The sequence below is a fragment of the Hemicordylus capensis genome, chromosome 4 (genome assembly GCF_027244095.1).
Source record: "Hemicordylus capensis ecotype Gifberg chromosome 4, rHemCap1.1.pri, whole genome shotgun sequence".
NCBI lineage: Eukaryota > Metazoa > Chordata > Lepidosauria > Squamata > Cordylidae > Hemicordylus > Hemicordylus capensis.
This window is the reverse complement of record NC_069660.1, coordinates 118,858,993-118,886,068: the sequence shown is the minus strand read 5'-3', so window position 1 is coordinate 118,886,068 and position 27,076 is coordinate 118,858,993. Positions and strand designations below refer to the sequence as shown.

Genomic DNA, 27,076 nt, shown 5'->3' with positions numbered 1-27,076 from the left:
ACGGCCAAATCTTCCTAAAAATCCTGTCAAGTAGAGAGCACAAGTCCCCCAATTAAAAATAAAAATGCCAATAAACAATAACACAGCAACAGAATTTTAAACTGATTATAATTAGCACATAGTCAATCAGGAGCAGAGGAGGCAGGTCTTCACTCTCTTCCCTCCCCTTCTGCCATGAACACATCACTGAGGACGCATCAGCTTCAAGCCAGCAATCCTCAAATGTAGGGGGAGGAGAATAGCACAGCTGCAGTGTGAGGAGGCAGGAGGGTTCTGGGTACCCCCTGGAAGCCTTTCAAGTACCCTTAGGGGTACCAGTGCCCCATGTTGGAAACCCCTGATCTAGATTGTCCTAGACTGTTCTTAGAGCTTTGTCTGGTCCATATTCTATTAATGGATTTCAGTTACTACAGTCCCTGAATACAGACTGGGTACTTGGAGAGGTTCAGTTTGCCATAAGTCTGCTTAACACTTGCCTATTATGGCTTATAAGACCTACGTGAAAGGAAGTATCTGGTTAAGTCCAGGAAGTAATGAATGGTTCCTTGATGGGGGTTATTCCTGCTACCTTGAAGCAGATTGTTGGGAGGTCCCTTCGAAGAAGCCCTCCTTGGACCCTGATGATTTAGCTAATTATAGCCGGTAATAAGTCTCCCTTTCTAGGGCAAGATGTTTGAACTGATAACAGCTGTCCAGCCCCAAGCATTCCTGGATAATAGTGATCTTCTAGATCCATTTCAGTTTAGATTCCTGCCCAATATTGGGACGGCAACAGCTTTTGGTCATTCTGCTATACGAGCTAGAGTGGCAGAGGAATCCCTGTTGCTTCTCTTGGACCTCTCAATGACATTTGATAACCCTGAATTGTTCTAGATTGTCATTCTAGGGGCACTGCTTTGAAGTAAGTCTGTTCTTACCTGATAAATCAATTCCAGAAAGTGGTGCTGGGAGACAATTGTTTGGTGCCATAGGATTTATGTTGTGGTATTTGATAAGATTAGATAGTGTCTCCTGTGCTTCTTTGACAGATACATGAAACCAAAATGCATGAGACCAAAATACTGATTTTTTTGAGTTGAATGTCTTGATGTCTTCAGTATGTGGATGACACCCAACTCCGATTCTTCTTTTCATCAGATCCAGGTGTAGCTGAACACCCTAAACAGATGTAGCAAGTAATGGACTGGATTAGGGCTAACAAACTGAAACTCAGCCCAGATAGGATGGGGTGTTGTTGGTTAATGGTTACGGGTTCAGGAAAGTGCTGTTCGGCCTGTTCTGGCTGCACTGCCCCTTAAGGATCAGATCTGCAGCTTGTTAATGTTGCTAGATCTAGGGGCCATTCACACGACCTACTGGGCAGGTGTGGGGAAGGCTTCGCAAACCTTGCCTTCCCCCACAGACGATCATCCTGTATTTACGCTCCCACACGATCCATGCTGCTCCATGCAGTATGGAGCAGGGTGAATCACTCGGAGCCTATTATCCTGGTCTCTGGGTATCTCACAGTGCACTGAGCATGGCACACTGGGGGATTCCCCTAGGGGATGGGTGCTCTAGCCCCCATCTCTGTGTCAGTGCTCCTTAAGCCTAGGTTTGGCTGCTTGTGAAAACAGCCTTCTAGTCTTGCTGCTGTTTGGATGTTCAAGTAGCATTAGTGACTCATAGTACCTATTTCTAGCTTCAGTTGGTACACTAGCTGCCTTCCTTCCTGGAGAATTATGATCTTCCCATAATTATCCATGCTCTAGTAACATCCAAGTTGGATTGTTGTAATATGTTGTACATGAGGCTGCTTTTTAATATCTGGTTCTCAATGTGATGGCTAGGGCGTTAACTGGGAGTGACTGCTGTGAACGCACCATGCCAGTGTTAATAGACCTTCACTATTAACTGCCAGTTCATTTCTGGAATCAATTCAAGGTACTGGTTTTAACTTTTAGAGCCCTAAGCTGAGACTGAGTAGTGAAAGTCGTCTTCTCCCACATGGACTTGCAAGTCAGTTAAGAGCTTCATTGGACATTCTTCTCCGTGACCTTCCTAGTGGCATCCCTTCAAGACATGTATGCCATGTATGCCATTACTGGGGCACCAGGTGAAGTCTGTACCTATTTTAAATGGTATTTAGTCTTTTAGGCTATCCAGACTCCCTTTTAATTGGATGATTGGTTCTAAGGCTGTTATTTACTGACTCATTGTACTTATGGTCTTGTTTACTGCTGTATTGTTTTATTGTTGCCTTATCTTTTTGACTCTGTTAGTTGCCTTGAGGGGTTTGTGAAACATGGGGTATACATTCTTTAAATACATCTCTACTCTGTGTGTGTGTGTGTGTGTGTGTGTGTGTGTAATTACATGTAATTATGCAAGAGTGCTTAGTTGTTTTTAATAGTGGTAGCAGTTCAGGGAAATTATTGTCATGTGTTTGCTTAAATACATGTTAAGATTTTATGCTGATGAACATAACATTAGAACAGCCCTGCTGGATTAGGCCATTGCCTATCCAGTCCAGCACCCTGTTTTCCACAGTGGCCCACCAGATGCCTTTGGGAAGGCCACAGGCAAGAGATGAAGGCATGCCCCCTTTCCTGCGATTGCTCGCCTGCAACTGGTATTTAGAGGTATCCTGTCTCTGAGTCTGGAGGCACCTATATCCATTAAGACTATAGCCGTTGATAGATGCCTTGTGATGATATAAGCTCTGTGGAGCTGCATTTGCTACATAAGCATACATTTATTTATTTAAAACATTAACTGAAACATGACTTGAAGGTTTTCTTTTAGGAAAGAAAACCACTGCTGTTAGATCTGCAGCCAAATCTTCCAGAAAATCCTGTCAAGTAGCAGAGCACTAAAAATGTTTCCCCAATTAAAAATAAAAATGCCAATAAATAAAAATACAGCAACAGAATTTTAAACTGTTTAATTTAGTTTTATCTCATGAGGTTGTTTTAACTTTTTATTCTGTAAAGCTGTTTTAACTGTTCTTACTCCATTTTATATTTGTTGTGTTTTAAATTGTGTACACTGCCTAGAGATGCACATATCAGGCGGTATATAAATATGATGAATAAAAGAATGAATATATAAACTATATACAATGCACAGCTTCACTAACAATATTCTGCATAGAACCTTTTGATGTAATGTGGACTTATATCTTTACACCAGGGCTGCTCAACTTTGGCCCTCCTGAAGATGTTGGCCTACAACTCCCATAATCCCTGGCTGTTGGCCACTGTGTCTGTGGATTATGGGAGTTGTAGGCCAAAACAGCTGGGGGGGCCTAAGTTGAGCAGGCCTACTTTACACTGATGGTCCTGTTGACAGAAACAGAGGTAATTTGATTGCATCAAGGACAAACAGTGACGCAGTATAAGAGTGCTTATTCTCCTGAAAATTCAAGTAATATTTGTACATCCTAGTGCAGATTAACCTGTCATGCAGCCTGTCCTATGGCTTATAATCACCTTGTGATGTGAACATCTTGAGATCTTTTGTTCTACCCTCTAGATAGCAGGAACTGTAACCAGCTTGACGGCAATAGACAAGACACAATATACTGCAAGTTATCACAAACAGTATAATGCATACAGTATAATGTGCATTACTGAGAGTCAAAAAATAGACTATTGCCTGCTTTGCATATGAGCAAATCTTCAGCCTCGGCAATGATTTAAACAAAGATAATATTGTGGTAGGATTATGCTTTCAAATGCATTTGGCAATAGGAATATTTGCTGTTTAACTGAAAAAGGGCAACAAAAAAATTGTGTCAGCCTTATTTGAGCAAATATTGTACTAAACCTTTGATTTCTAAGGGTGTCTGTGCATGAATGTTTTTTGTTATGGGTATATTGTATGTTGCTTGCACTTTCCTAAGTATTTGGGAGTTCAGAGTAGCTTTCACCTGAGTGAGTTTTCTTTGGAGGAGAGAGACATGGAAATCCAATACCTTTCTAATAATCTGTTCTACGAATATACAAGTTAAATACTTATTATGGAGTTGGATGTCTCAAAGAGACACGCTGGTGAAAATATTGGTCCAAATGCAACATCAGCTTATCATCCTGAAATCCTAAACAAGCCCCCAGTCACATTAAGCAAAACCAAAAACCAACTGCTGTTGCTAGTGAATTGAAGATGGGATATGACTGGGTCCAAGCAGGCAGTTTGGTTGAAAGGATAAGGGAACAATGGATAAATCTGCAATGAAGTGAAACTGAGGTGGCCACTTTGCATGGAACTCTGAATGGGATTATGCTCTTCACCAGCCATTTGAGTCTTCCTACATTTGTGAAGGCCATGCACAACCTATTCACAATATGACTATAATGAAATTAGGGCACATGTCACACTGTTGAGATAAAGTCACAGTCAGAAGCCGGCAAAGAGACAGCTAGTCCAGGGTTTCTTAACCTTGGGCCCCCAGATGTTATTGGACTACAACTCCCATCATCCTCAGCCACAAAGGCCATGTCTGGGGATGATGATGATGATGATTTATTTGATTTATATACCGCCCTTCCAAAATGGCTCAGGGTGGTTTACAATTAAAACAAACCACTAAAACAGTAAAGAGCTAAAAGAAATTAAAAAACAATATAGCAATTAACAATTTAAAAACATTATAAACAACAATTAAACAATTACAGTGATTAAAAACCCCGAAATCAGGTTTTGAATTTTAAAATAAACCAGATATTAAAACCCCCAAAATTTAGGAAGCTGAGAAAGCTTGGGTGAAAAGATGGGTTTTCAGGTGTTTTTTGAAAATTGCCAGATATGAGGAGAATTGTATCTCATCAGGGAGCACATTCCACAATCTCGGGGCAGCGACCGAGAAGGCCCGTCTCTGTGTAGCCACCAAACAAGTTGGCGGTAACTGGAGATGGACCACCTCAGATGACCTCAATGGGCAGTATGGCTCATAATGAAGAAGACGCTCTCTTAGATACCCAGGGCCTAAGCCGTTTAGGGCTTTGTAAGTTATAACTAGCACTTTGTATTTTGTCCGGGAACCTATTGGCAGCCAGTGTAACTCCATAAGTAAAGGAGTAACATGGTCTCTCCCAGACGACCCAGCGACCAACCTGGCTGCCGCATTCTGAACCAACTGAAGTTTCCGGACTACATACAAAGGCAGCCCCATGTAGAGTGCATTACAAAAGTCAAGTCTGGAGGTTGCCAACAGATGTACCACAGTTTTGAGGTCACTGATCGCGAGAAACGGGCGCAGCTGGAGTATCAGCCGGAGCTTATAGAAAGCACTCCTGGCCACCACCTCAACCTGAGAAACCAGGGAGAGTTGTGAATCCAGAAGTACTCCCAGACTGCAAACCTGTTCCTTTTGGGGAAGTGTGACCCCATCTAGGACAGAGAGATCAATATCGTCTCTGGAGTTCTGACCGCGCACAATAAATACCTCCGTCTTATCTGGATTCAGCTTCAGTTTATTCTCCCTCATCCAGCCCATTACTGCTTCCAAGCAGGCATTTAGGGAGGATATGCCAACTCCTGAAGAAGTTGACATGGAGAAGTAGATCTGGGTGTCATCAGCGTACTGGTAACACCCAGCTCCAAATCCCCTGATGATCTCTCCCAGCGGTTTCATGTAGATGTTAAAAAGCATTGGAGAAAGTACGATGTTCTCTCTTTCTAGGAGAGGAGAGCTGGTCTTGTGGCAGCAAGCATGACTTGTCCTCATAGCTAAGCAGGGTCTGCCCTGGTTGCATCTGAATGGGAGACTTGATGTGTGAGCACTGCGAGGTATTCCCCTCAGGGGATGAAGCCGCTCTGGGAAGAGCAGAAGGTTTCAAGTTCCCTCCCTGGCTGCTCCAAGATAGGGCTGAGAGAGATTCCTGCCTGCAACCTTGGAGAAGCCGCTGCCAGTCTGTGAAGACAATACTGAGCTAGATGGACCAGTGGTCTGACTCAGTATATGGCAGTTTCCTATGTTTCCTATGTTTCCTATGACACCATACTTAAGCTCAGATTTTGAAGAGCAACAGTCTCCAATCGACACCATCTGGAATCTATCCGAGAGGTAGGAGCAGAACCACTATAAAACAGTGCCTCCCACCCCCAACATTCTTAGACGTTCCAGAAGGATACTATGGTTGATAGTATCGAAAGCCGCCGAGAGATCCAAAAGGACCAACAGAGTCACACTTCCTCTGTCAATTCCCAATTGGAGATCATCCATCAGGCCAACCAAGGCAGTCTCCACCCCATAGCCTGCCCGAAAACCAGTTTGAAATGGGTCTAGATAATCAGTTTCCTCCAAGACCGCCTGGAGTTGAGAGGCCACCACCCTCTCAATTACTTTGCCCAGCCATGGGAGGTTGGAAACAGGCCTATAATTGCTCAACTCTGAGGGATCTAATGCAGGCTTCTTTAGAAGAGGTCTAATGATTGCCTCCTTAAGACTAGGAGGCATCCTACCCTCCCTCAGAGAAGCATTTATGATTTCCACGAGGCTGTTTACAACAGCCTCCCTGCTAGATCGAACAAGCCATGTTGTTGTTTACAACAACCTCCCTGCTAGATCGAACAAGCTATGTTGTCGAGACATGAGTTGTAGTCCAACAACATCGGGGACCCAAGGTTAAGAAACTGAGCTAGTCAATTTAGATTTCACTTCCCTGGCTGTGTACTTTAGTAGCCTTTGCTCAGGAGAATGGCAAAAATGTTTATGTGAACTGATCCAAGACGGCTTTTGACAAATCCACAAAAAGTAGGCAAATCATATAATTCTCATGGATGATGCAGCCTTTCTCTGTCCACTTAGTAGAACTTGTTAATTGAATTGCTTGGTTTGGTAAGGCCCTCGCCCTCTCTCTCCCTCTCCCTTTCCCTCCACCCCAGATTCTGTATTTCATTGTTTAAGTAATTGGCTGTTCTTAGATGTCTTCATTTTTTAATCCTCACATTCTTAGATTCACTAACGGGAAACTTGTTTCTTCATGTGCTTGCCAGCATACTGTTGACAGCAACAAGTAGAAGACAGGACCAGACTGGCAGAGAATGAGCAACACATATATATGCTATTTGTGTAGCTATAGCAACCAGGGAGGAAAACGATGAGGTCTGTGGTTTACAGGTGTGGTTTGGTGTAGGGATAAGAGAGGCCTTAGTTGTGTTTTTGGTGACAAGTTTACTGCTGTTTGAAGGACTGACTTTCCTTACTTGAAGATGATGCCTTCAAGTTTAGTAATATAGTGCAATCTTATGAAACTTTACATTTAAATTCAGGTTAATTTACAAACAATTTGTAATGAAGCGTTACATTTTTTACTGATCTTTCTAAAATTTCTGTTTAGGTCTGAAGCAACATTATCACTTCACTAACCATAATATTTATATTTATTTTATTTTAATATTTTTATCCCACTCAATGTCATAAGCAGTTCTGGCTGACAATAATTGAAACCATAATTAAACAAACCTCATTAAAATGTATTTAGAACAGAAGAATACATGTTAATACAAAATAGAACCAGAGCCATATCCGATTAATACAAGCATTTAAAAGGCCTTTGCAAATAAAGTTCAGCCAACACTAATATGACATTGGATTTCAGGTGAGTTTCTCTGAAGAGGGCATTCTAAAGCAGTGGTGCAACCACTGAAAAGGCCCTATCTGGGTCATCACCTGCCTTGTCTTTGAAAGCAGGAGGATGTCAAGACCCTTGTGGCAAGATTTTAACATAAGTGTAAGTTCATAATGCTTGCAGAGTAAGGTGGGAGGGATAGAAAAGAGGATGTTCTAATTAGCATAGTGTACAGATTTATATTAGAAATTGCAAGTGGCATATGTATGCTGCCTTTTGTATATAAAAAAGGCTAGTAATTTAGAAGAGAAATGATTATTCCCTCACATGCAGCTTGTATAAAATGTATGCAAATATAACCAGCTCTCAACACATGTAAAAATAAACACATCTGTATGACACATATGAAAATACATATAAAAATACAATAACAAAATACCAAGTAGAATTATGGACTACAATGAGAAAATGAGAAACCAGTATATGCAGGTGTCCACACACAGTCCGAGATGTCTTCGAAATGGGAAACTGAAGAGTACATGCAGTACAAGTAAGGAGTCCTCAAATCCAAAGAGAGGAAATGATGTACTCAGTGAGATGTGAAAATGCATGTAGATCAAATCATAAATCCTTCATGCGAAGAAAGCAAGCAACCTGCTCTGTAATGGCTAATAATAATTGTTGGTGAAAGACAAGGTACAACAGGGAAAATCACGACAGTCAACCTGGGATATGGAGCTGTTTTGCCAGGAGCTTCATCAGGGGTTAGAAAGCTTCAGGGTTCACCTGAGGGTTAGGGTTAGGGTGAACCCTGAGGCTTTAACATGCTTGGAGACATTTGATTGTATAAGAAATGCTGTTCTTTTGTCTTGTTCTAATGGGAACCAGCCCCTGATGAAGCTTCTGGCGGATTTATGATTTGATCTACATGCATTTTCACATCACACTGAGTACATCGTTTCCTCTCTTTGGATTTGAGGACTCCTTACTTGTACTGCATGTACTCTTCAGTTTCCCATTTCGAAGACATCTCGGACTGTGTGTGGACAGCTGCATATACTGGTTTCTCATTTTCTCATTGTATTCTGTAATTCTACTTGGTATTTTGTTATTGTATTTTCATATGTATTTTTACATGTATTTTCATATGTGTCATACAGATGTGTTTGATTATTTTTACATGTGTTGAGAGCTGGTTATTCATTCTTTTTTTGTTCACGGGTCTTGCATTTTCTTCCCTCTCCTATTCGGTGAACCCCAGTTTTTTTCCTTGCAAATATACATAGCAAATGTAACTCAAAAGTTGTGTTTCAGATATTGGCAGACTTCTTTTCTCCCCCATCATTTATTAACTTGTTAGTTTTTAAAAAACAGATTTGCAAATGTTTCCTGTAAAATTCTGAAAGTAGAAAAGCAATATGAACAGAAGCTTTTCTTCTTGGCAGTATTCCCAGCTCAATTTTTGCCATTTTATGAATGAGTGATGTTTTGAAGGCCCATAGATGTGCTTTAGTGGTATTTCAAAATGCCTCTTGCATTTCCGTTTGCACTCTGAGATTTAGTGAGCTCACAGCTTCAGTACTTCTGAAGTGCATGAATGCAAGCAGAGTGGTTTTTGAATGAAACAAAAGGTTTCCCATCCCATCTAATACCTCTGAAAATTGATGGAGACGCATCAACTTCACACAGCTTCCTGTTTCTATTTGCTACAAACTTGATGCTTGTGGAGTTGGGTTTTTTTTTTGGTAGTTTTTTTGTTTTTAAAGGTGACTGATGATAGAGGTCTATAAAACTATGCATGGTGTGGAGAGAGTGGACAGAGAAAATTTTTTCTCCCTCTCGCACAATACCAGAACCAGGGGTCATCCCATGAAAATGATAACCAGGGAATTTAGAACTGACAAAAGGAAGTACTTTTTCACACAGCACATAATTAACTGATGGAATTCTCTACCACAGGATATGGTGATGGTCACCAGCTTGGATGGCTTTAAAAGGGCTTTAGAAAATTCATGGAAGACAGGTCTATCAGTGGCTACTAATCTTGATGACTATAGGCCACCTTGAGCCTCAGAGGCAGGATACCTCTGAATACCAGTTTCAGAGTAGCAACAGGAGGAGAGAGGGCATGTCTTCTCCTCTTGCCTGTGGGCTTCCCAGAGGCATCTGGTGGGCCACTATGGGAAACAGAATGATGGACTAGATGGGCCCTGGGCCTGATTCAGCAGGGCTGTTCTTATGTGGGAGGAGATTACCCCATTCCACAGGCTTGAGGTGTCTTTAAAAGTACAGAAACCTCTTCAGTTCAAAGGTTGGCACCCTCAGTAAATATTGGCTGTTTTCTCTTTTGCCCAGCTGAGTGTGTAAATATAATTATTCTGTTTTGCTGGCAGAGATGGTAATAGCTATTTTGAAGTTACAGGAATTAACACTGTGTGGTAATAAAGCTTTCCCCAAGGAGTAGGCCCTTACTGGTTTCTATTGCTTGAAGAGCTCCATCAGTGAGGCCTTTGGGCTCTAAAAGTATGAGGCAGAAAAAGCAAGGAGAGTGGTTTAGAAAAAGCCTGAGTGCCTCTGTGATGCTCATTGCTCCAGGTCTGATCTGTTTGCTATTGTGATCAGAACTGATTTGCTTTGAGATCTGGGATTAGGGGGTTCAATCTCTTTGTCTATCAGTATATAAAAATGGCATAGATGGTGATTACCTTGTGATAACTGTTGAAAAGAATTAACTTAGTAAAGTGGACCTGCTTAAGACCATTAAGGGCAGACTCGCCACTTGACTATATCACAAAAGGCTATAGGTTTGACTTTCCCGTTGTCTCTGGCTGAATGGCAGCCTCCATTTTGTCTAGCCATAAGTAAGGGCACCATTTTGGGGAGGGGGAAGAGCTGAAGTGTGATTGGATTAGGGGTTTGTCACATGGCATGCTTACGTACTTCTGCCTTTAAAATACCCAGAGTTCTGCAACTGGGATAAACTGATAATATTTGCATAAATTTGCTAAAGTTGCATGTTTCACATAATGAGTAGTCCCGTAATTTGATTTTTGAAGGTTTTTTTAATGTAAACATTGACTCTTAAAGAAGACTTCCTTTCATGGCGATTGCTGCTATATCCCCAGACCCCACCAGTTCTAACTCCCATTTTCATCTTTTCTCCTAGGATGTAATACTCTAGTCCAGGATGAATCAATGCCACTATGATAAACACATGGACTTCTTTTATAACAGGAGCAATACAGCCACTGCAGATGAATGGTCAGGAACAACTCTTGTCATTGTTTCATGCTTTGGGACCTTTTTTTGTCTCTTCATTTTTCTTTCCAATTCGCTGGTCATAGCGGCTGTGGTTAAAAACAAGAAGTTTCACTTTCCTTTCTACTACTTGCTAGCCAACCTCGCTGCTGCAGATTTTTTTGCTGGAATCGCTTACGTGTTCTTGATGTTCAACACTGGCCCAGTGTCCAAAACGTTAAGTGTGAACAGGTGGTTTTTGCGCCAGGGACTTCTGGACACCAGCCTGACAGCTTCTCTGGCTAACTTATTGGTAATTGCTGTTGAGAGGCACATGTCTGTGGTGCGGATGAGGCTTCACAGTAATATTACAAAGAAGAGAGTCACCTTTTTCATTTTGTTGATATGGGCCATAGCTATCTTCATGGGTGCTGTGCCTACACTGGGCTGGAACTGCCTCTGTGATATTTCAACCTGCTCTTCCCTAGCTCCTATTTATAGCAGGAGTTACTTGATATTCTGGACAGTCTCCAACCTGGGGGTTTTCTTTATCATGGTGGTGGTGTACATAAGAATCTACATGTATGTCAAGAGGAAAACAAATGTTTTATCCCCGCACACTAGTGGTTCCATCAGCCGCAGGAGGACTCCAATGAAGCTTATGAAGACAGTCATGGCTGTGTTAGGTAAGAGGATATGGACAGATGTGTTTATGTACTATCATCTGGTTTAAGAGGACTGCTATATTTTGGCGGAGTGTTCTATGATATATAGTTTCCATTTTTATTTGCTATGGCACTCTTCAGGTGATAAGGATCCAACCAACCCTCTTCTGATACTTTATGGAATGGAAACTTCTTGTTCCATGCTATAGAAAAAGATACCCACCCCACAGGATACACTCATGCATATTCTCAGTTGCATTGCCGTGCTATTACTGTATGTCATCCTTGCATTTTCAGCTATGTTTCAAATGCTGTGCGCAGAACAGGTTCCCCATTAACCTGATTCTTGCCTTTGGACATCTGCTCATTAGGCTTCTTGTGAGTTACAACCAGTTTTAATTTATGAGTATCTCATTAGTTAAAGCCATTCAAACAACAGACAGAGGCCATATCTAAGGATCTTATCTCATTCCCAACTTGGTGCAAAAGTGAAAATGTGGAACATGGTAACCACTCTCCCCAAATGCATCATGTTGAATGAGGTTTGGGCATTCTTTCTTTTTGCCAGCTCTGTCATTCAGCTCTTCCCTTCCACTGAATGGGCAACTTTGGGATCATTGATGGTCACGCACAGCTGTTGGATGCACTGACTTGGCACAAACATAACAGCAAAACATGGGCAAAACCCCCCCCCCAATTCCTGGTTACAATAGTGGCACTTACCACTTTGGTGTATTCTCTCTCTTGGCAAGCAATTTATCACTTAGAATAAAAGGTCTCAAGGGTGAAAAAGTGTGTAGAAGGCATTTAACCAGTCAATCACCTATGATGAGAATGGCCTTCAGGCAGAGAAGCTTTTGGAAAGTGGAGCGGAGCTTGTTCATCCATTCCGTCTGTCAGGCTGCTGATAAGCCAGACATGACTAGCCTAGATATATATGTGACTGGGTATCAGGGTGGATTTGATTTAAATCAAACTGATTTAAATCACGATTTAAATCACTAGCAGGGTGGATAAAAAAAAAAATCCGATTTAAATCAAAAAATGATTTAAATCGGATTTTTTTGATTTTTATCCAACCTGCTAGTGATTTAAATCGTGATTTAAATCGTGATTTAAATCAGTTTGATTTAAATCAAATCCACCCTGCTGGGTATTAGTATAAACGTCTATAGGCAGGTAATTTTTGTGCACTGCAAGGGTGGCTAAGATATTAAGATGGGCCTTGAATAACAAAAAGAGGGGGATTGTAGGAATCCACCCCCATTTTACAAAAAATATCCATTAAAACTAAAGACTGTCCTGGTGATCTCTGGTTATTATTGGCCCTACAATAAGTTGGTGATGTCAATGTTAGCGTGTTCGGCTTTCATTTCCACTCTTCCTAGAGTTTGTTCCTCCAAAATCTAATCTAGGGGATGATACAGGATGCCTCTTCAGGGAATTTAGATAATTTCTATACAGGATGGCACTACTTTACCAAATTAAGTGCCAGATTTATATCCCTACTTGACTGGTAAACTAGTGATAAAATGCAAGCTCTTCAGAAGAATATGGAGAGTCTTGGACACAAGCTGTCGAACAAGTGTTTAGAAATGCTAAGTGAGATGGGGTGACCCTGAGCATCCTGTGACTGCTTCTCACCCATCATTGGAAACTGAATAGCTTCCTTCATAACTATAAATATTGTAGTATACTTTGCAGTGCCTTTTTCTTAACAGGAGATAACAAAAGAAGGACATGCTCTGTCTTGTGGGAGACCACATTCCAGTCCACATTATAACATTTTGAGGCACCAGTAATATGGGGGATGCCTCTATATATTTCAGAAGTTTGCAAACTTAGTATACTTATCTTATGCTGTGCCCAAGGACAAAGTTTCTTCAGTCTGGCATCTGACTTTCTCTGGCAGGCCCAGTGTGTGTGTGTGTTGTTGTTGTTTTTTTGGCAGCAGTCACTCAAAGGAAGGAGGGTAAACCCAACTATTCAATCTTTCAATCTAAGTACATTTTATTTGGTTGACACAATGCATTAAAAATAGAGCTAGCCCTCTAGAATGTAGTTTTTCCCATTGTGAGAGACTTCATTGTTATGCTGACCCAAGCCTGTTGTAACATGAATCCACCTGTAGCTGACGTACGTACGTGTGTGTGTGTGTGTGTGTGTGTGTGTGTGTGTGTGTGTGTGTTGGAGGGGAGGGGTGAAATGCTAGCTTTTTATTTTTATTTATCAACTCAGAAAGTGATGCTGCTCTTATAGCAGAAATACAACCAAAACAAGGAAAATCACAATAGAGAGTTACAACAGTAACACTTAGTTTGTTCCTGAATTAAACCTAAATTGTGCCTAAAAAAAGACAAATGGCTGTGCTTTGTTGTATGTTGTTCCAAAAAGAAATAAACTATTTGTGTATAAACTCATCATCTAGTTGTCTACACACCTTCACCAAATTCTGAATTTTATGTAACCAATCTGACAAGATTGGAGCTGTGACATTTTCCCAGTTCTTTTCTAATCATCAATCTGGCAGTGGTCAACAGAGAGATAATCAATTATTCTATTGCAAAATGGAAGAGTTAGCAGATTGAAAGGTAAAGTATACGGTAGCTTGTTATTTCTACTACATGCTTCACTTTCTGTATTCAGTAAGTATTATTCTTGAACTCTACCAAAAATTGTGGACAAATTCACATGTTCTATCTATCTATCTATCTATCTATCTATCTATCTATCTATCTATCTATCTATCTACTATTTATCTGCCTGTCTATCAATAGAATTTATATACCACCTAATATAGAAATCTCTAGGTGCTGCACAGAATTAAAATCTAATCTATATATTTATTTCTCTTAGGCATACCATCGCTAATCCCATGCATGGCAGCTCTTGCGTGAGTCTGTGAGCGGCTGCCGATTAGTAACTGGACTGGGAGAAAATAGGGATGTCAGCCGCCAATGGGTGGCCGGCCGACAGAAGCAGATGGTGGGCTGGCCTGGCCTCTGGGGGCAGCAGGTGGCAGAGGGCTGGGCCAGCCACTGGGAATTGGCGAGCAGGCGCGTGGGAGGAGGTGGTGGGCCCGCTTTCTGCAGCCGGAAAGCTTCAGAAAGCTTTGGGTGGTGGTGGGCAGAAGTGGGCTGCTTCCACCAGCGGCCAGTCGGTAGGAGCAGGTGGCAACGGTGGGCCGGCCGCCAGGAATTGGCTGGCAGGCGGGAGAGAGGAGGTGGCAGCCTGGCTTTCTGGCTGTCCGGAACATAGGAAACTGCCATATACTGAGTCAGACCATTGGTCTATCTAGCTCAGTATTGTCTTCACAGACTGGCAGCGGCTTCTCCAAGGTTGCAGGCAGGAATCTCTCTCAGCCCTATCTTGGAGAAGCCAGGGAGGGAACTTGAAACCACATATTTTCTTCTGTACCTCTTGCTGAAAAGCAGCATATACTATTCTTAATCCTATTTTTTTTTTTACATTCTAATGTTTCTGTCTATCCAAGTTTGTAACTGAGTTCTAGAAGATGAATTCAAGAAAAAGGTGTTTTCTTATTAAGCAAATAGTACTTGCATAGTATTTTTCCAAAGTGTTTCTCATCATTATCTTAAACTCTCCTTACAACAACTATGTAAGGAAAGCTGGTACGATTATCTTCCTAATTCAGACAAGGGACTGAGATTGAGAGCAAGCAGCTGGCCTAATGAGAATTGTGGATTTATGAAGAGCTGACCAATCACCACAGCAATGCTATTAATTGAAGCAGATGGAAGCAGCCCCAGTTTAATTGTTTGGTCATTTTATGTATGTTGCCTAAGAATTTTTCTGGATCAAAAGTTGGGGTAAAAATCAAATTTAAAAATGTGCCAATTAAATGTTTTAAAATGTAGTTTTAGTTTCTTTTTGGAGAGTAAAGTGATCTACAAGCCTGAGGCTTCTTGAGCTTGTGTGAGAGTTGTGACGCACACTCACCGTTTTTTGCTCTTTGCTGCAAAAAGGGAGGCATATGCCTCTCTGTTGAAGGTACAAGACTGCCAGGATTTCTGGGTGTCCTTCAGAGTGCCCATGGAGCGTTGGGCTGATTATCTTGAAATAATTAGTCAATGTTTTCATCTTTGCTTGGCCTTTTCTGTTATTGTGCACAATGACTGCAATCTTCCAGATTGTGACTGGTCTCGAAAGTGTTCTTCAATAGTGAACTTGAGAGTTTAAAAAACTAGCTGGATTAGGAGCACTGTCATTTTGCAGAATGCAGACTTCCAGTCTCTATTTGAAGTCATACTCTGCATTTCCCCCCATGTATCTATATCATTTGTATAGCAAAAACTGACATGTGCTCACCCTTAATTAGGTAGTTGGGGATGTCATTAAAAAAAAAATGCCATGAAAGGACAAAAGAACCATACTTAAAGGACATCTGATTTTGAGTCTTGTTACTTCAGAGGAATTATAAAGGGCATTGTGTCTGTCTTCATCCTGACTAAAGTTATTACAAAGCTGTTGCATTTTGCTTTTTTTTTTTTTTGCTAGCTGCTGCATGAACAATTGGCTCCTTCTTTAAAAACAACAACACCCTAGTTCGCTATCAGCTAAAACAAATTTTGAAAGCATACTTGTACTCCTTTCAGTGGATTGTGTCCAAAGAAAAAGGTATCCAGCTCTTCAAATAAATTGTGTGACTTTTCCTTGCTCAAAGTAAGTGAGAGGGTTGTAAAGAATCTTTCTTTGGATTCCATCTCACAGTTTCATTTACCAACCAGTTTTATGCCTAGTTTAAAACTATGTACAATTGCTTTTAAAGCATTATCAGGATAGAAAAGAAATGTACATGTATATAGGAAGCTGTCTTCTACTGAGTAGACCATGGTTCATCTAGTTTGATTAGTAAAATAGCCATGCTCTCCAAGCAGTGTTCCCTGTAAGAGGGATTCCCAGATGTTGTTGACTACAACTCCCATAATCCCCAGCCAACGGCCATCACAGCTGGGGATGCTGGGAGTTGTAGTCATCAACGTCTGGTAATCCCTTTTACAGGGAACACTGTCTCCACGGTTTTCAAAGGGGTCTTTTGCAGCCCTACATAACAATGCCAGAGATTGAACTTGGGACCTTCTGCCTACTAAGCAGCTGCTCTATAACTGAACTATGGCTCCATCCCCAAACATTGGACCAATCAATCAATCAATCTTTATTACAGCCATAGACCAACATAAAGTGATTACATGTTAGAAGTGAGAGTAGATAGAAAGTGATAGAATGGTACATATTAATACTAAAAATAGTAGATAATACACCAGAAGCATGAGGGCATAAAAGCCTGAAAAGTAATGAGTCATAAAAATGCATAAAAGGCATAAAAGGAGGGGGGCATAAAAGATTAAAAGACATGAGAAGACAGCAATACATAAAAGCCTGAGAAATAAAACTGGATAACAGCCAGACTAAAGACTATAAGGAGCAGTAAAAAAAGGGAGGAGCATAAGTCTTTCTATTGAATCAGTACTGAGTGAGCAATTGTAGAGCCCGCCCTGAGTCACCGAGGGTCAGATTGAGGCTGATAGGATTCACTGCCTACCATCTGCCGACAAATGCTGATCGCAGCCACACAGTACCTGGCAATGCTTTATGTGATGGCAGGCTTAGAGTCAGAGAGCAGCAAAGAGCTGTAGAATTGGCTCATATGACCTGGATACTTGCTTAGCAATGGAAGGATGAGGGAGGCGCGGATGTCTCTATAGAACAAACAGTAGGGGAGAACATGCTCAGTAGTTTTGATCTGAGCCACAAGGGCATAGTTGCTCTGCAGATGGAATCCTTCTATAACAGACTTCTAGCACTGCTGAAGGGAGTTCAGGACAGCGAGCCAGAGTGAGCACCCTTCTGTGCTTTGGAATCTCCAGTTGGGTGAGGTATGCTGCTGGAGAGGCAGAATATCTAAGCCCGTCACTGATATGAAAATTTGGGACTCTGCTGAGATCGGTTTGGCATTCAGTGTCTATAATGCACTGTTTGATGGTTGCTTTCGCCTGGTCATAACCCATGCTGAAGGAGGAAGGAAAGACCCAGGGTAGCTATTTTTGTCTCAGTGGTCCGAATCCAGCTAGATTGGTAATCATTGTGTAGGGTTAGGGGGGCAAGACAAATTGGGCAAAAGGATAGTCTGAGCCAATAACAGAGGATGGCCACCCACACCCTAGCCTCCAGCTTGATCAGGCCTGTCTCCAGGCATAGAGTGGCATTCGAGACACATCTTGGTACTTGGAGCGCTGTCCGCAGGAATTTAGATTGTACAAGTTCCAGAGTTGCAAAGTAGTGGAAGGGGCCCAGTTGAGCACCATAGAGGAGCTGGTCTATCAACTCTGCTGTGAACAGTTCAAGAGCTGTGAGTACATAATGGCCTCCTCTTGTCCACAGGAATTTGAGAATGGCAGAGGAACTTCTCTGGGCATTTAAAGCCACATGTTCTCCATGAGCTTTCCTAGAGCCGCTAGAATAAAAAACTACTCCCAAGTATTTGAAGCGTGCAACTTTCTCGATCTTATGCCCCTCAATCTGCCAAGATGGATTTTGGGTCTCCTGGTGAAGGCTATAATTTTAGATTTGTGACAGTTGGTTTACAGGCAGTCCTCCCTGCCTGTAAACCAACAGCATCAGGACCCTCAGTTCTCTTCTAAGGCCAATGTGGGGTCCTTGAGAGGAGAGCTGCATCATCCACATATAACAGGATGGCAATGTGTCTCCCAGCGAGCTTTGGAGGGTGGAAATCTGGGTTGTTGAGCTGGCTCACCATAGAGTTAATGTAGAAGTTGAAGAGAAGTGGGGCCAGAATGCATCCTTGCTTGACGTCTTTCTGAGTTGTAACAGCTCTTGTGAGGTGGCCTTGGAGGCTACATCTCACCTTGAGTGATGTGTCTGCATGCAAGGTGTGAAGAAGATATAGCAGGCACCAGTCAATGGAGAAGGCTTCCAACTTCTCCCATAATTTGACCCGTAAGATGGAATCGAATGTTGCCTTAAGATCAATGAAGGCGGCATAAAGAGAGGTCACCCTTCAGGAAAAGTATTTCCCGATAAGGTGCTGTAGAACTAGGCACTGATCGATAGTGAAGCACCCTTCCCTGAGTCCCGCTTGTTCCTCAGCAAGAAGATTTTCCTGCTCCAGCCAATCCCTAAGTTTCCCATATAGGTGTCTCGCATAAAGCTTACTAATGGTGTTGAGCAAACTAATGGGTCTGTAATTGGTGGGGTCATCCTTTTGACCTTTTTAAATATAGGGACAATGATCGCTTCCCCCCCCCCCCCCAGTCCTTGGGAATTTGGCCATCTTGTCAAACCCCTGGATGGGGTTGTGCTGCCCCTGAAGGAGGTGGTCCACGACTTGGGAGTCCTCTGCTGGTCCGCCAGTTGCGGCCCTATCTTGACCAGCAGACTCTGGCAATGATAACTTATGCCCTCATCATCTCTCGTCTGGATTACTGTAATGCACAATACCTGGGGTTGCCTTTGATGATGACCTGGATGCTTCAGTTGGTCCAGAATGTGGCGGCCCACCTACTTATGGGCACTAGGAGATATGATAGTGTGGCACCTCACTTGCGGTCGCTGCACTGGTTACCTATTTGTTTCTGGGTCCAATTCAAACTACTGGTTCTCACCTTTAAAACCCTTCAGGGCTTAGTACCTGCTTATCTTTAGGACCGCCTCTCTCGGCCAGTCCTGTCCCATCCTGTGAGATCTTCCCAGGTTGCCCTTCTTTTGGTCTCTGGTCTCTTAGAGGTCCATAGTACTAGGACCCATGGAAGGGCTTTCTCTGTTGCTGCCCCTTCACTTTGGAATTTTCTACCCTCTCAGATTCAGTCTGCCTCCTCCCGTTCAGCCTTTAAAACCTTATTGAAGACATTTCTTTTCCACCAGGCGTTTGCCCTTTAATTATAATAATAATAATAATCTCAGATGCTGTTCTTGTTTGTACACCACCCTGTGGATTAGGTGGTATATTTAATCTTTAAATGAATGAATGAATGAATGAATGTGAGGAGCAATGCCAGAACAGGGGTCCACCAGTCCAGATTATTTTTAACAGCCTCTGGCAGAATAAGGTTCTCCCCTGGAGCCTTCCCTGGTTTTAATTGGGTGACTAGACTGTGGATCTTTGAAGTTGATACTGGAGCCCATGCTGGAGTATCCTCAATGACACAAGCGGGGCTTCCACAAACAGCAGCAGGGTCTTTGTAAAGGTCATGAAAGTATTTCTCTCAGATACCTGGGTGAATGTGGCAATCCAAGTGGTTTAGACCGTAGCTGGAAGAGTGCTTTGTAAGATGTGAAAACATGGTAGAATCTTTGGATCTAACGGCCTGAATGAGACCCATCCAGGCATCTGTGAGCCAGCATGGTGTAGTGGTTAGAGTGCTGGACTAGGACCGGGGAGACCTGTGTTCAAATCCCCATTCAGCCGTGAAACTAGCTGGGTGACTCTGGGCCAGTCACTTCTCTCTCAGCCTAACCTACTTCACAGGGTTGTTGTGAGGAGAAACTTAAGTATGCAATACACCGCTCTGGGCGCCTTGGAGGAAGAGCAGGATATAAATGAAATAAATAAATAAATCTTTTGTGGCACCTCTTTTCTTGCGAGCCAGCAGTTTTTACTGTCTTTCCTGCTGAAGGAGATTCTGTGTGGCCAACAGTCCAGCACCAGATTTATAGACTTGATAGGTAGTGGCAAGGGCTTTTTGGGCGTTAACACAGTCCTTGTCAAACCACTGCTTGGAGGCCTGCTGATGCTGTACATGTGGTTCACAGTTCTAACGAGAGGAACTGCTGTAGTTCCTGGACTAGGGCATTGTAGGACTCCCAAGAGCGCACCAGCAGGGTCATTAGTTAGCAGGGATGATTGAATACACTGCAGTTGGTCAGAGGCAAGTAGCTCACTTAGTGCTTGATCCAGTTGTGGGGACCCTTTAGCACGGCAATATGCTCCTCCTGCCAAGGAGATGGGGGGGATTATAATGATTCTCTGTGTGGGACTGGTGAATGAAAGGCTTTAAAAGGAGCAGAACTGGGAGATGATCACTGTCAAATTTGGGGGTAACCTCAAATCTCTCCACCAGAGGGAGCAGGTTCCCTGAGGTGATAAAGTAGTCAATCAGGCTCATTCTGGAGCTGGCCAGATACTGTAGGTGAACTCGGTGGGATGGTCATTTTCAAGGGAGCCATTCAAAATGAAAAGGTTAAGTCTGGTGGTCATTAGGCAGAGACCTGCATAATTTGACTTCTGGTCCTTTGAGAGGTGGATAAGAGGGAGCCCATCTGCCTCTGTAACTTTAAGCAGTTGATTTTTTAGGTGATGCAGTTCATCCTGAATGGCTGTATGGAGTTGGAATTCCCTAGTCAGATTGGTGGTGGATTGCTTTGCCTTGCCACAACTAGGAGATTTATTGTCCTTGGGTCTAATTGGTTTAATGGTAGGGCAATTAATCTCTTGACCAGAGATAAGATCTCTAATAACAGGATCTGCAAAAACACTAATAAGTTTGTAGCCATAACAGAGCAAGCAACCTGGCTGGTTTGTCAATTTTGTCACCAGTGCTGCATTTTGAAAGGTTAGAAATAGCCTTCTGAAATGTGGACGAGCAGGCAGAAAGAAATACGAGACTCAGCCAATGTTTTCTGGTTGTGAGTTTGAGAGGTAGGACAGAGAGCGAGTAATCTCCTTCTGGTTTGTCCATCTATGACAAGCACTACAAGGAATTTCAAGGACACTCTGATTATTTTGAAGTACACGACAAAAGTTACATAGGAGCATAGTAAGCTGCCATATACTGAGTCAGACCATAGGTCCATCTAGTTCAGTATTGTCTACACAGACTGGCAGCGGCTACTCCAAGGTTGCAGGCAAGAGTCACTCAGCCCTATCTTGGAGATGCCAGGGAGGGAACTTGGAACCTTGTGCTCTTCCCAGAGCAGCTCCATCCCCTAGGGGGAATATCTTACAGTGCTCACACATCAAGTCTCCCATTCATATACAACCAGGGTGGACCCTGCTTAGGGACAAGTCAAGTTAGTTTGGGCTATTAATTCCCAAGAAGCCTGGTGACATCTTACGTGAAGAAGCAGAGACAGATGTGAAGGGAGGGGCTGGTCGGGGTTAGTGGCAACACAGTCTGATTAGTTTTTAACCCCTTGGTGGTCCTGGGCTCTAAATTGGTCAAAGCCTGCCTCAGACTGTCCAGGGTTTTTTTTTAGTAATAATATTTATCCGTCCGAGAATAGCGATCGGGGATTCTGCTGAGATAATGCAGATATCACTAAGTTGTTGAGTGATTAGATCAAATGAGGGGCAAGATGCATAGCTGGAAAGTGTCGGGCCTCTATCTCTCTGATATGAAGAGCTACTCAAAGTGGTCCTCCAAGATGGCTTGGGTGCACTTTGTTTAATAGCTGGCTTGCATGAAGCATCCTCCTTGCCTGAAGGGGAAGGGGTCTCCGTGCCCAGAGCCGTAAATCTGTTCTTGGTACTCACAGCATATGCATCTCCCTCTGTTGCCTCTGAGAGGCGGAGGAAAGTATTGCTCTTGATTTGCTTCTTCTTTCCAATGTATCTTCCATTACCATTGGCCAGAGTCTTGTTGGTAGGGCTCTTGCGAGATCTTTTTCTCCCTCTGTGGGGAGGTAAGCCCCTGGAAGGCATGCTCAGGAAGGGGTGGGGGGAAGCTCAGGTTGGGTCAGGAGCTCGTGAATCAAGCTGTTAACCCACTGGACTTATCTAATCCCACCACCCTGGGATGTTCCTTGTTGGGTTCTGTCAGTTGCCATTCTGTCCATCCATTCCCTTCTCCCCCCTTTAATGTACATTTGAGGCTGCTTGATGAAATTATATGGAGGAATGACTCCTTCCCTCATACTTCCCCTTAATCAGTGCATAGAGGGGAGTAGGACTGTGCTAGCTAGTAGGACTGTGCTAGCTGTGCACTGAAGATTATAAAGCTATTGGCTTTGTCCAAGAGCTTCCATGGGCTGGGCAAAATGTAAGAACAGGCCATACAGATTTACAATTGTAAATGTGTAGGGCTGGTATATGCAATTGGGAACCATGTTTGTTCCAGAGTTTCCAGTGGCAAATAGTCCAGTTGTGTGCACCTAGGGCCTATTGCGACATTTCATTCATTGTGAAGGGCCAGGTGGTGCAACACTGCTCTCCTCCTTACATAAGAACAACCCTGCTGGATCAGGCCCAAGACCCATCTAGTCCAGCATCCTGTTTCACACAATGGCCCACCACAGGCAGGAGCTGAGGGCATGCCCTCTCTCCTACTGTTACTCCCCTTCAACTGGTATTCACAGGCATCCTGCCTCTGAGACTGAAGGTTGCCTATAGCATTGTACTGCATTTGCCATTTTGTCGCCCATGCCCTCAGAATGGAGGAATCCTTTTGGAGCTCCTCAGTATCTGTTTGGGATTTCACTATCTTAAATAGTTTGGTTTCATCTACATATTTGGCCACCTCGCTGCTTACCCCAATTTCTAGATCATTTATGAATAAATTAAAAAGCACCAGTCCCAGTACAGATCCTTTGGGGACCCCACTTCTTACCTCCCTCCCTTGTGAAAACTCTGCATATATACCTACCCTCTGTTTCCTGTCCTTCAACCAGTTACTAATCCACACGTATACTTGTCCCTTTATCCCATGACTGATAGGTTTTCTCAAGAGTCTTTGATGAGAAACTTTGTTGAAAACTTTATGGAAGTCCAGGTATACTATATCAAATGGACCACCTTTATCTACACACCTGTTGACACTCTTAAAGAAGTCCAAAAGATTGGTGAGGCAAGATTTACCTTTGCAGAATCCATGCTGATTATCCCCCAGCAGGGCCTGTTATTCTGTGTGCTTAACGATTTTATCCTTCAGAATGCTTTCCATCAATTTGCCTGGAGCAGATTTTGAGCTAACCAGCCTGTAATTTCCCAGATCACCCCTTGATCCCTTTTAAAAAATCAATGTTGCATTGGCTACTTTCCAGTTCTCCTGTACAGAGCCTGATTGTAGGGATAAGTTATATATTTTTGCAAGGAGGTCAGCAATTTTGCATTTAAGTTATTTAAGGTCTCTTAGATGGATGCTGTCTGGCCCTGGCAATTTGCTCTTTTCGCCTCCCTTATTGTCACCTTGCTTTTCTTTTGCTAGAGTTTATGCTCCTTTCTGTTCTTCTCATTTGGGCAGGCCTTCCAAATTTTGAAGGAAGTCTTCTTTCCCTTTATAGCTTTTTTGACTTTACCTGTTAGCCATGCTAGCATCCTTCTGGACTTGGTGGTACCTTTCCTCCTTTTAGTATACATTCTAACTGTGCTTCTAATATTGTGGTTTAAAATAAACTCCATGCATTCTGGAGCGAAGTGACTCTCCTGATTTTCCCTTTCAGTTTTATTTTCACCAAACTCCTCATTTTATAGAAGTTTCCTCTTCTGAAATTCAAAGTGTCTGTGTTAGACTTCTTCTGTGATTCTCTCCCCGCATCTTTGTTGAATTTGATCGTACCATGGTCACTGTTCCCTAAATGGTCCATGATACTGACTTCATGCACCAGGTCCTGGGTGCCACTCAGGTTCATGTGCTCCTTGCATCGAATGAGCACATGGACAGGAGCATGAGGACTATGATCTCCAAAGTGATAGCACACTGATGATACCCAACCCTCTCCTTTCCATCCTTTTCTCACACTGTATGTCTGGTGTCCTCTCTGTGGCTTGACTGCTGTTGGGGACAGAAACTAAAACCAGATGAGACTGAAATAATGACTATTGACAGACTATGTAACTTTGTGGTGGCTCCAGATTCTCATCACCAATGACTTTCAGTCCCCTCTTATCACTCAGGTTCACAGCCTTGGGATGCTCTTGGATTCGTTACTGAGCCTGGATACCCAGGTTGCAGTGGTAGTACTAACTTCAGTCTCTTACATGTGCAGACAATCTTCCATACATCTATATATTTAATTCTCTTAGGTGCACCCATTACTAATCCCATGCGTGGCAGCTCTCACAAGAGAGCTGCTGATTAGTACCGGGGGACCGCGGGGCGGGGGGGGGGGCGGAGAGAAGTGGCAGCCTGGTGAATAGCCGGCTGTGGGGGGAAGTGGCGGCCTGGTGGATAGTCAGCCACTGGGGGGAGCAGGGAGAAGACGGGCGGCTGGTAGACAGGTGAGCGGCCGCGGCCGGTGAGCGGGCGCAGCAGATGGGCGTCCACAAACGGCAGGTGGGTCTGGCAGGTGGGCAACCGTGGCTGGTCAGAGCGGCTGCAACTGGTGGGCAGGCCCTGCAAGCGAGTGGCCAGAGTGGCTGCAGTGGCCTTGACTGGCGAGTGGGCCCAGCTGACGTGCGGCTGCGAAATGGCAGCTGGTTGAAGCGGTTGCAAATGGCAAAAGTGCCTGGCAGGCAGGTGGACGCAGAAGCTGTGGGCGGGGGGAGAAGAAGAGGGGTGGCTGGGAAGAATGTGGTGGGGGTGGCAAGCAAAAAAGTGGTAGGGGTGGAAGGACTGGGGCGCAGATGCTCTTCTCCAGATCAGCCAGTTCATGATTAATCTACTATAATGATCCTTATGTAGGGTTGTCTTGGTGACCATTTGGAGGCTTTAGCTGATGCAAAACATTGTGGCCCACCTTCTGAAGAGGATGGTTCAGCGGGAGCATGTTGCACTGGTTTCTTCCTGGTCAATTGAATTTGTTTGCTTGTTTATTATTTAAAATAGGTATAACCCACTTTTCCTCCTCACATGTCCATAAGATGGCTTAACAATCAACATCACCATTACCATCATTTAACCCCCCCCCAAAAAAAACCACAACACCATAATAAAACATAACATCCACAGCAGTAAAAAGAAAAAGCCAGCAAAGCCACATGGTTGTCCTTGTGTCTTAACTGCCTTCTGTACTAAATGCTCTCCTAAATAATAAACTCTCTAACCTGTCGTTTCAGTTCCTTTAGTGAGGAAGCTAAATAAGTCTTCCTTGGAAGAGTTCCACAATTTTGGCAGCACCAGTAAAAAGGCCCTATCTCATGTAGTTATCCATCAAACATCAGGTGGTGGTGGGGTATGGAACAGGGCTCCAGAAGTGAACAGGTAGTTTCATGAGGCAGAAAGCTGTTCTTAATGTATCCTGACCTCAGTCCATTTAGGGCAAGGGTTCTCACCTTGGGTTAGGGTCCCCAGATGTGGCTGGGTTACATCCATCATCCCTAGTCACCATGGCTAAAGGCTATTGGGTTGATGGGAGTAGTAGTTCATCAACATCTGGAGACTCAAGGCTGAGAACCCTTGAAACTGAAAATCCAACTGAAAGCCAGTGGGACTGACAAAATTAGAGTAATATGCCCCACTGAACACTCTTGCTGCCACATTCTGAACTAGCTGTGATTTCCAAACACTGTTCAAAGACAGCTCACTGTAGAGCATATTATAGTGGTTTAGTCTGGATGTTACCAAGGTAGTGGTGCTGGCCAGATCTTTAGGGCCCAATTGAAGGTTACACCCTAAACATCCTAGCCCCAGCATGCTCTAAGAATTGTGTCCATCCCTATAGTCCACTACAACCTTTGAAATCAACTGAAAAGGCTCTCTTATGTCCCTCTGACCATGTTCACTAAATACAAGTTCATATCCACAAGAGTACACAGATAAGTGCTCTTGGTAGCTGTTCAGGTTTGGAATTCTCCTTCTCTAGAGATTTAACAAAGCTTTATGCAGTCTTCTAAAATGACATAAAGTGTTTTTGTTCAAACTGACTTTTGAAGGCCAGGGGTACGGTGGGGTAATTATTATTCTGTTATCTGCACCAAGGTTTTAGGATAGGACAAACTATTACTCCAACAAACAAACAAAGGTTTCGCAGATCCTTCCCCACTGTCTGCCCAGCAGTCATGTGCATGGCCTTATTGGGTAGCAGGGCTGGGTAAGACGTTTGCTTGAGATCTTGGAGAGCTGCTGCAAGGTCAGAGTAGACAGCACTGCACTAAGCAAACCACTGGACTGTTTCAGTAAAAGTCAGATTTGTATGTTCATTAGACCTGTGCGCATTCAGAAAATTTGGATTTTGATTAGACCCAATCCAAATGTGACAATATTGGATTTGGATTCTATGGGCTCTGGTGATGTTGGATATCAGATTGGATTCAGAATCTGAATTTGAATTCCAACTTAACAGTTCACATTGGATGGATTCTGTGTAATTCTTTTTTCAAGCTCAGAACGGAACACAAATGGCATTCCATGCACATCCCTAAAAGAAACCACAAGAGTTACATAGGCTTCATCATTGGTGGCACCAGATATATATATATATATATATATATATATATATATATATATTAAAAAAAGCCTAAGTAACATTGAAGGAGAGGGGGGGAAACTAAAAACAAACTTGAAAAACACCTCAGTCTCAAAGCCACAAACTTCAAAAACAGAAACATTCGAAGTACTTTCACTTTTACTGTGTGCTTCTGCAATGGGGAAGACAACAATTAATATATATATTTTAAAAGGAGTGTCCTTTTTCCTCCACATGAGGATGGAATTATAATCCTAGGAAGGGCTTCAGATGCAATTTCAGGTACAAAGTTCTGGCTTTAAA

General features: G+C 43.0%; 1 protein-coding gene across 3 annotated transcripts in view; it reads left to right on the top strand.

Annotated features, from left to right (window-relative positions):
* Positions 1 to 27,076, top strand: part of LPAR3 (lysophosphatidic acid receptor 3) — a 61,022-nt gene that overhangs the window by 18,004 nt on the left and 15,942 nt on the right. For all 3 annotated transcript variants that reach the window (XM_053242804.1, XM_053242805.1, XM_053242802.1), the window contains exon 3: positions 10,720 to 11,476. In XM_053242804.1, coding sequence (XP_053098779.1) covers positions 10,741 to 11,476 — 736 coding nt within the window. In that variant the 5' untranslated portion in view covers positions 10,720 to 10,740. The remainder of the gene's footprint in view (positions 1 to 10,719; positions 11,477 to 27,076) is intronic.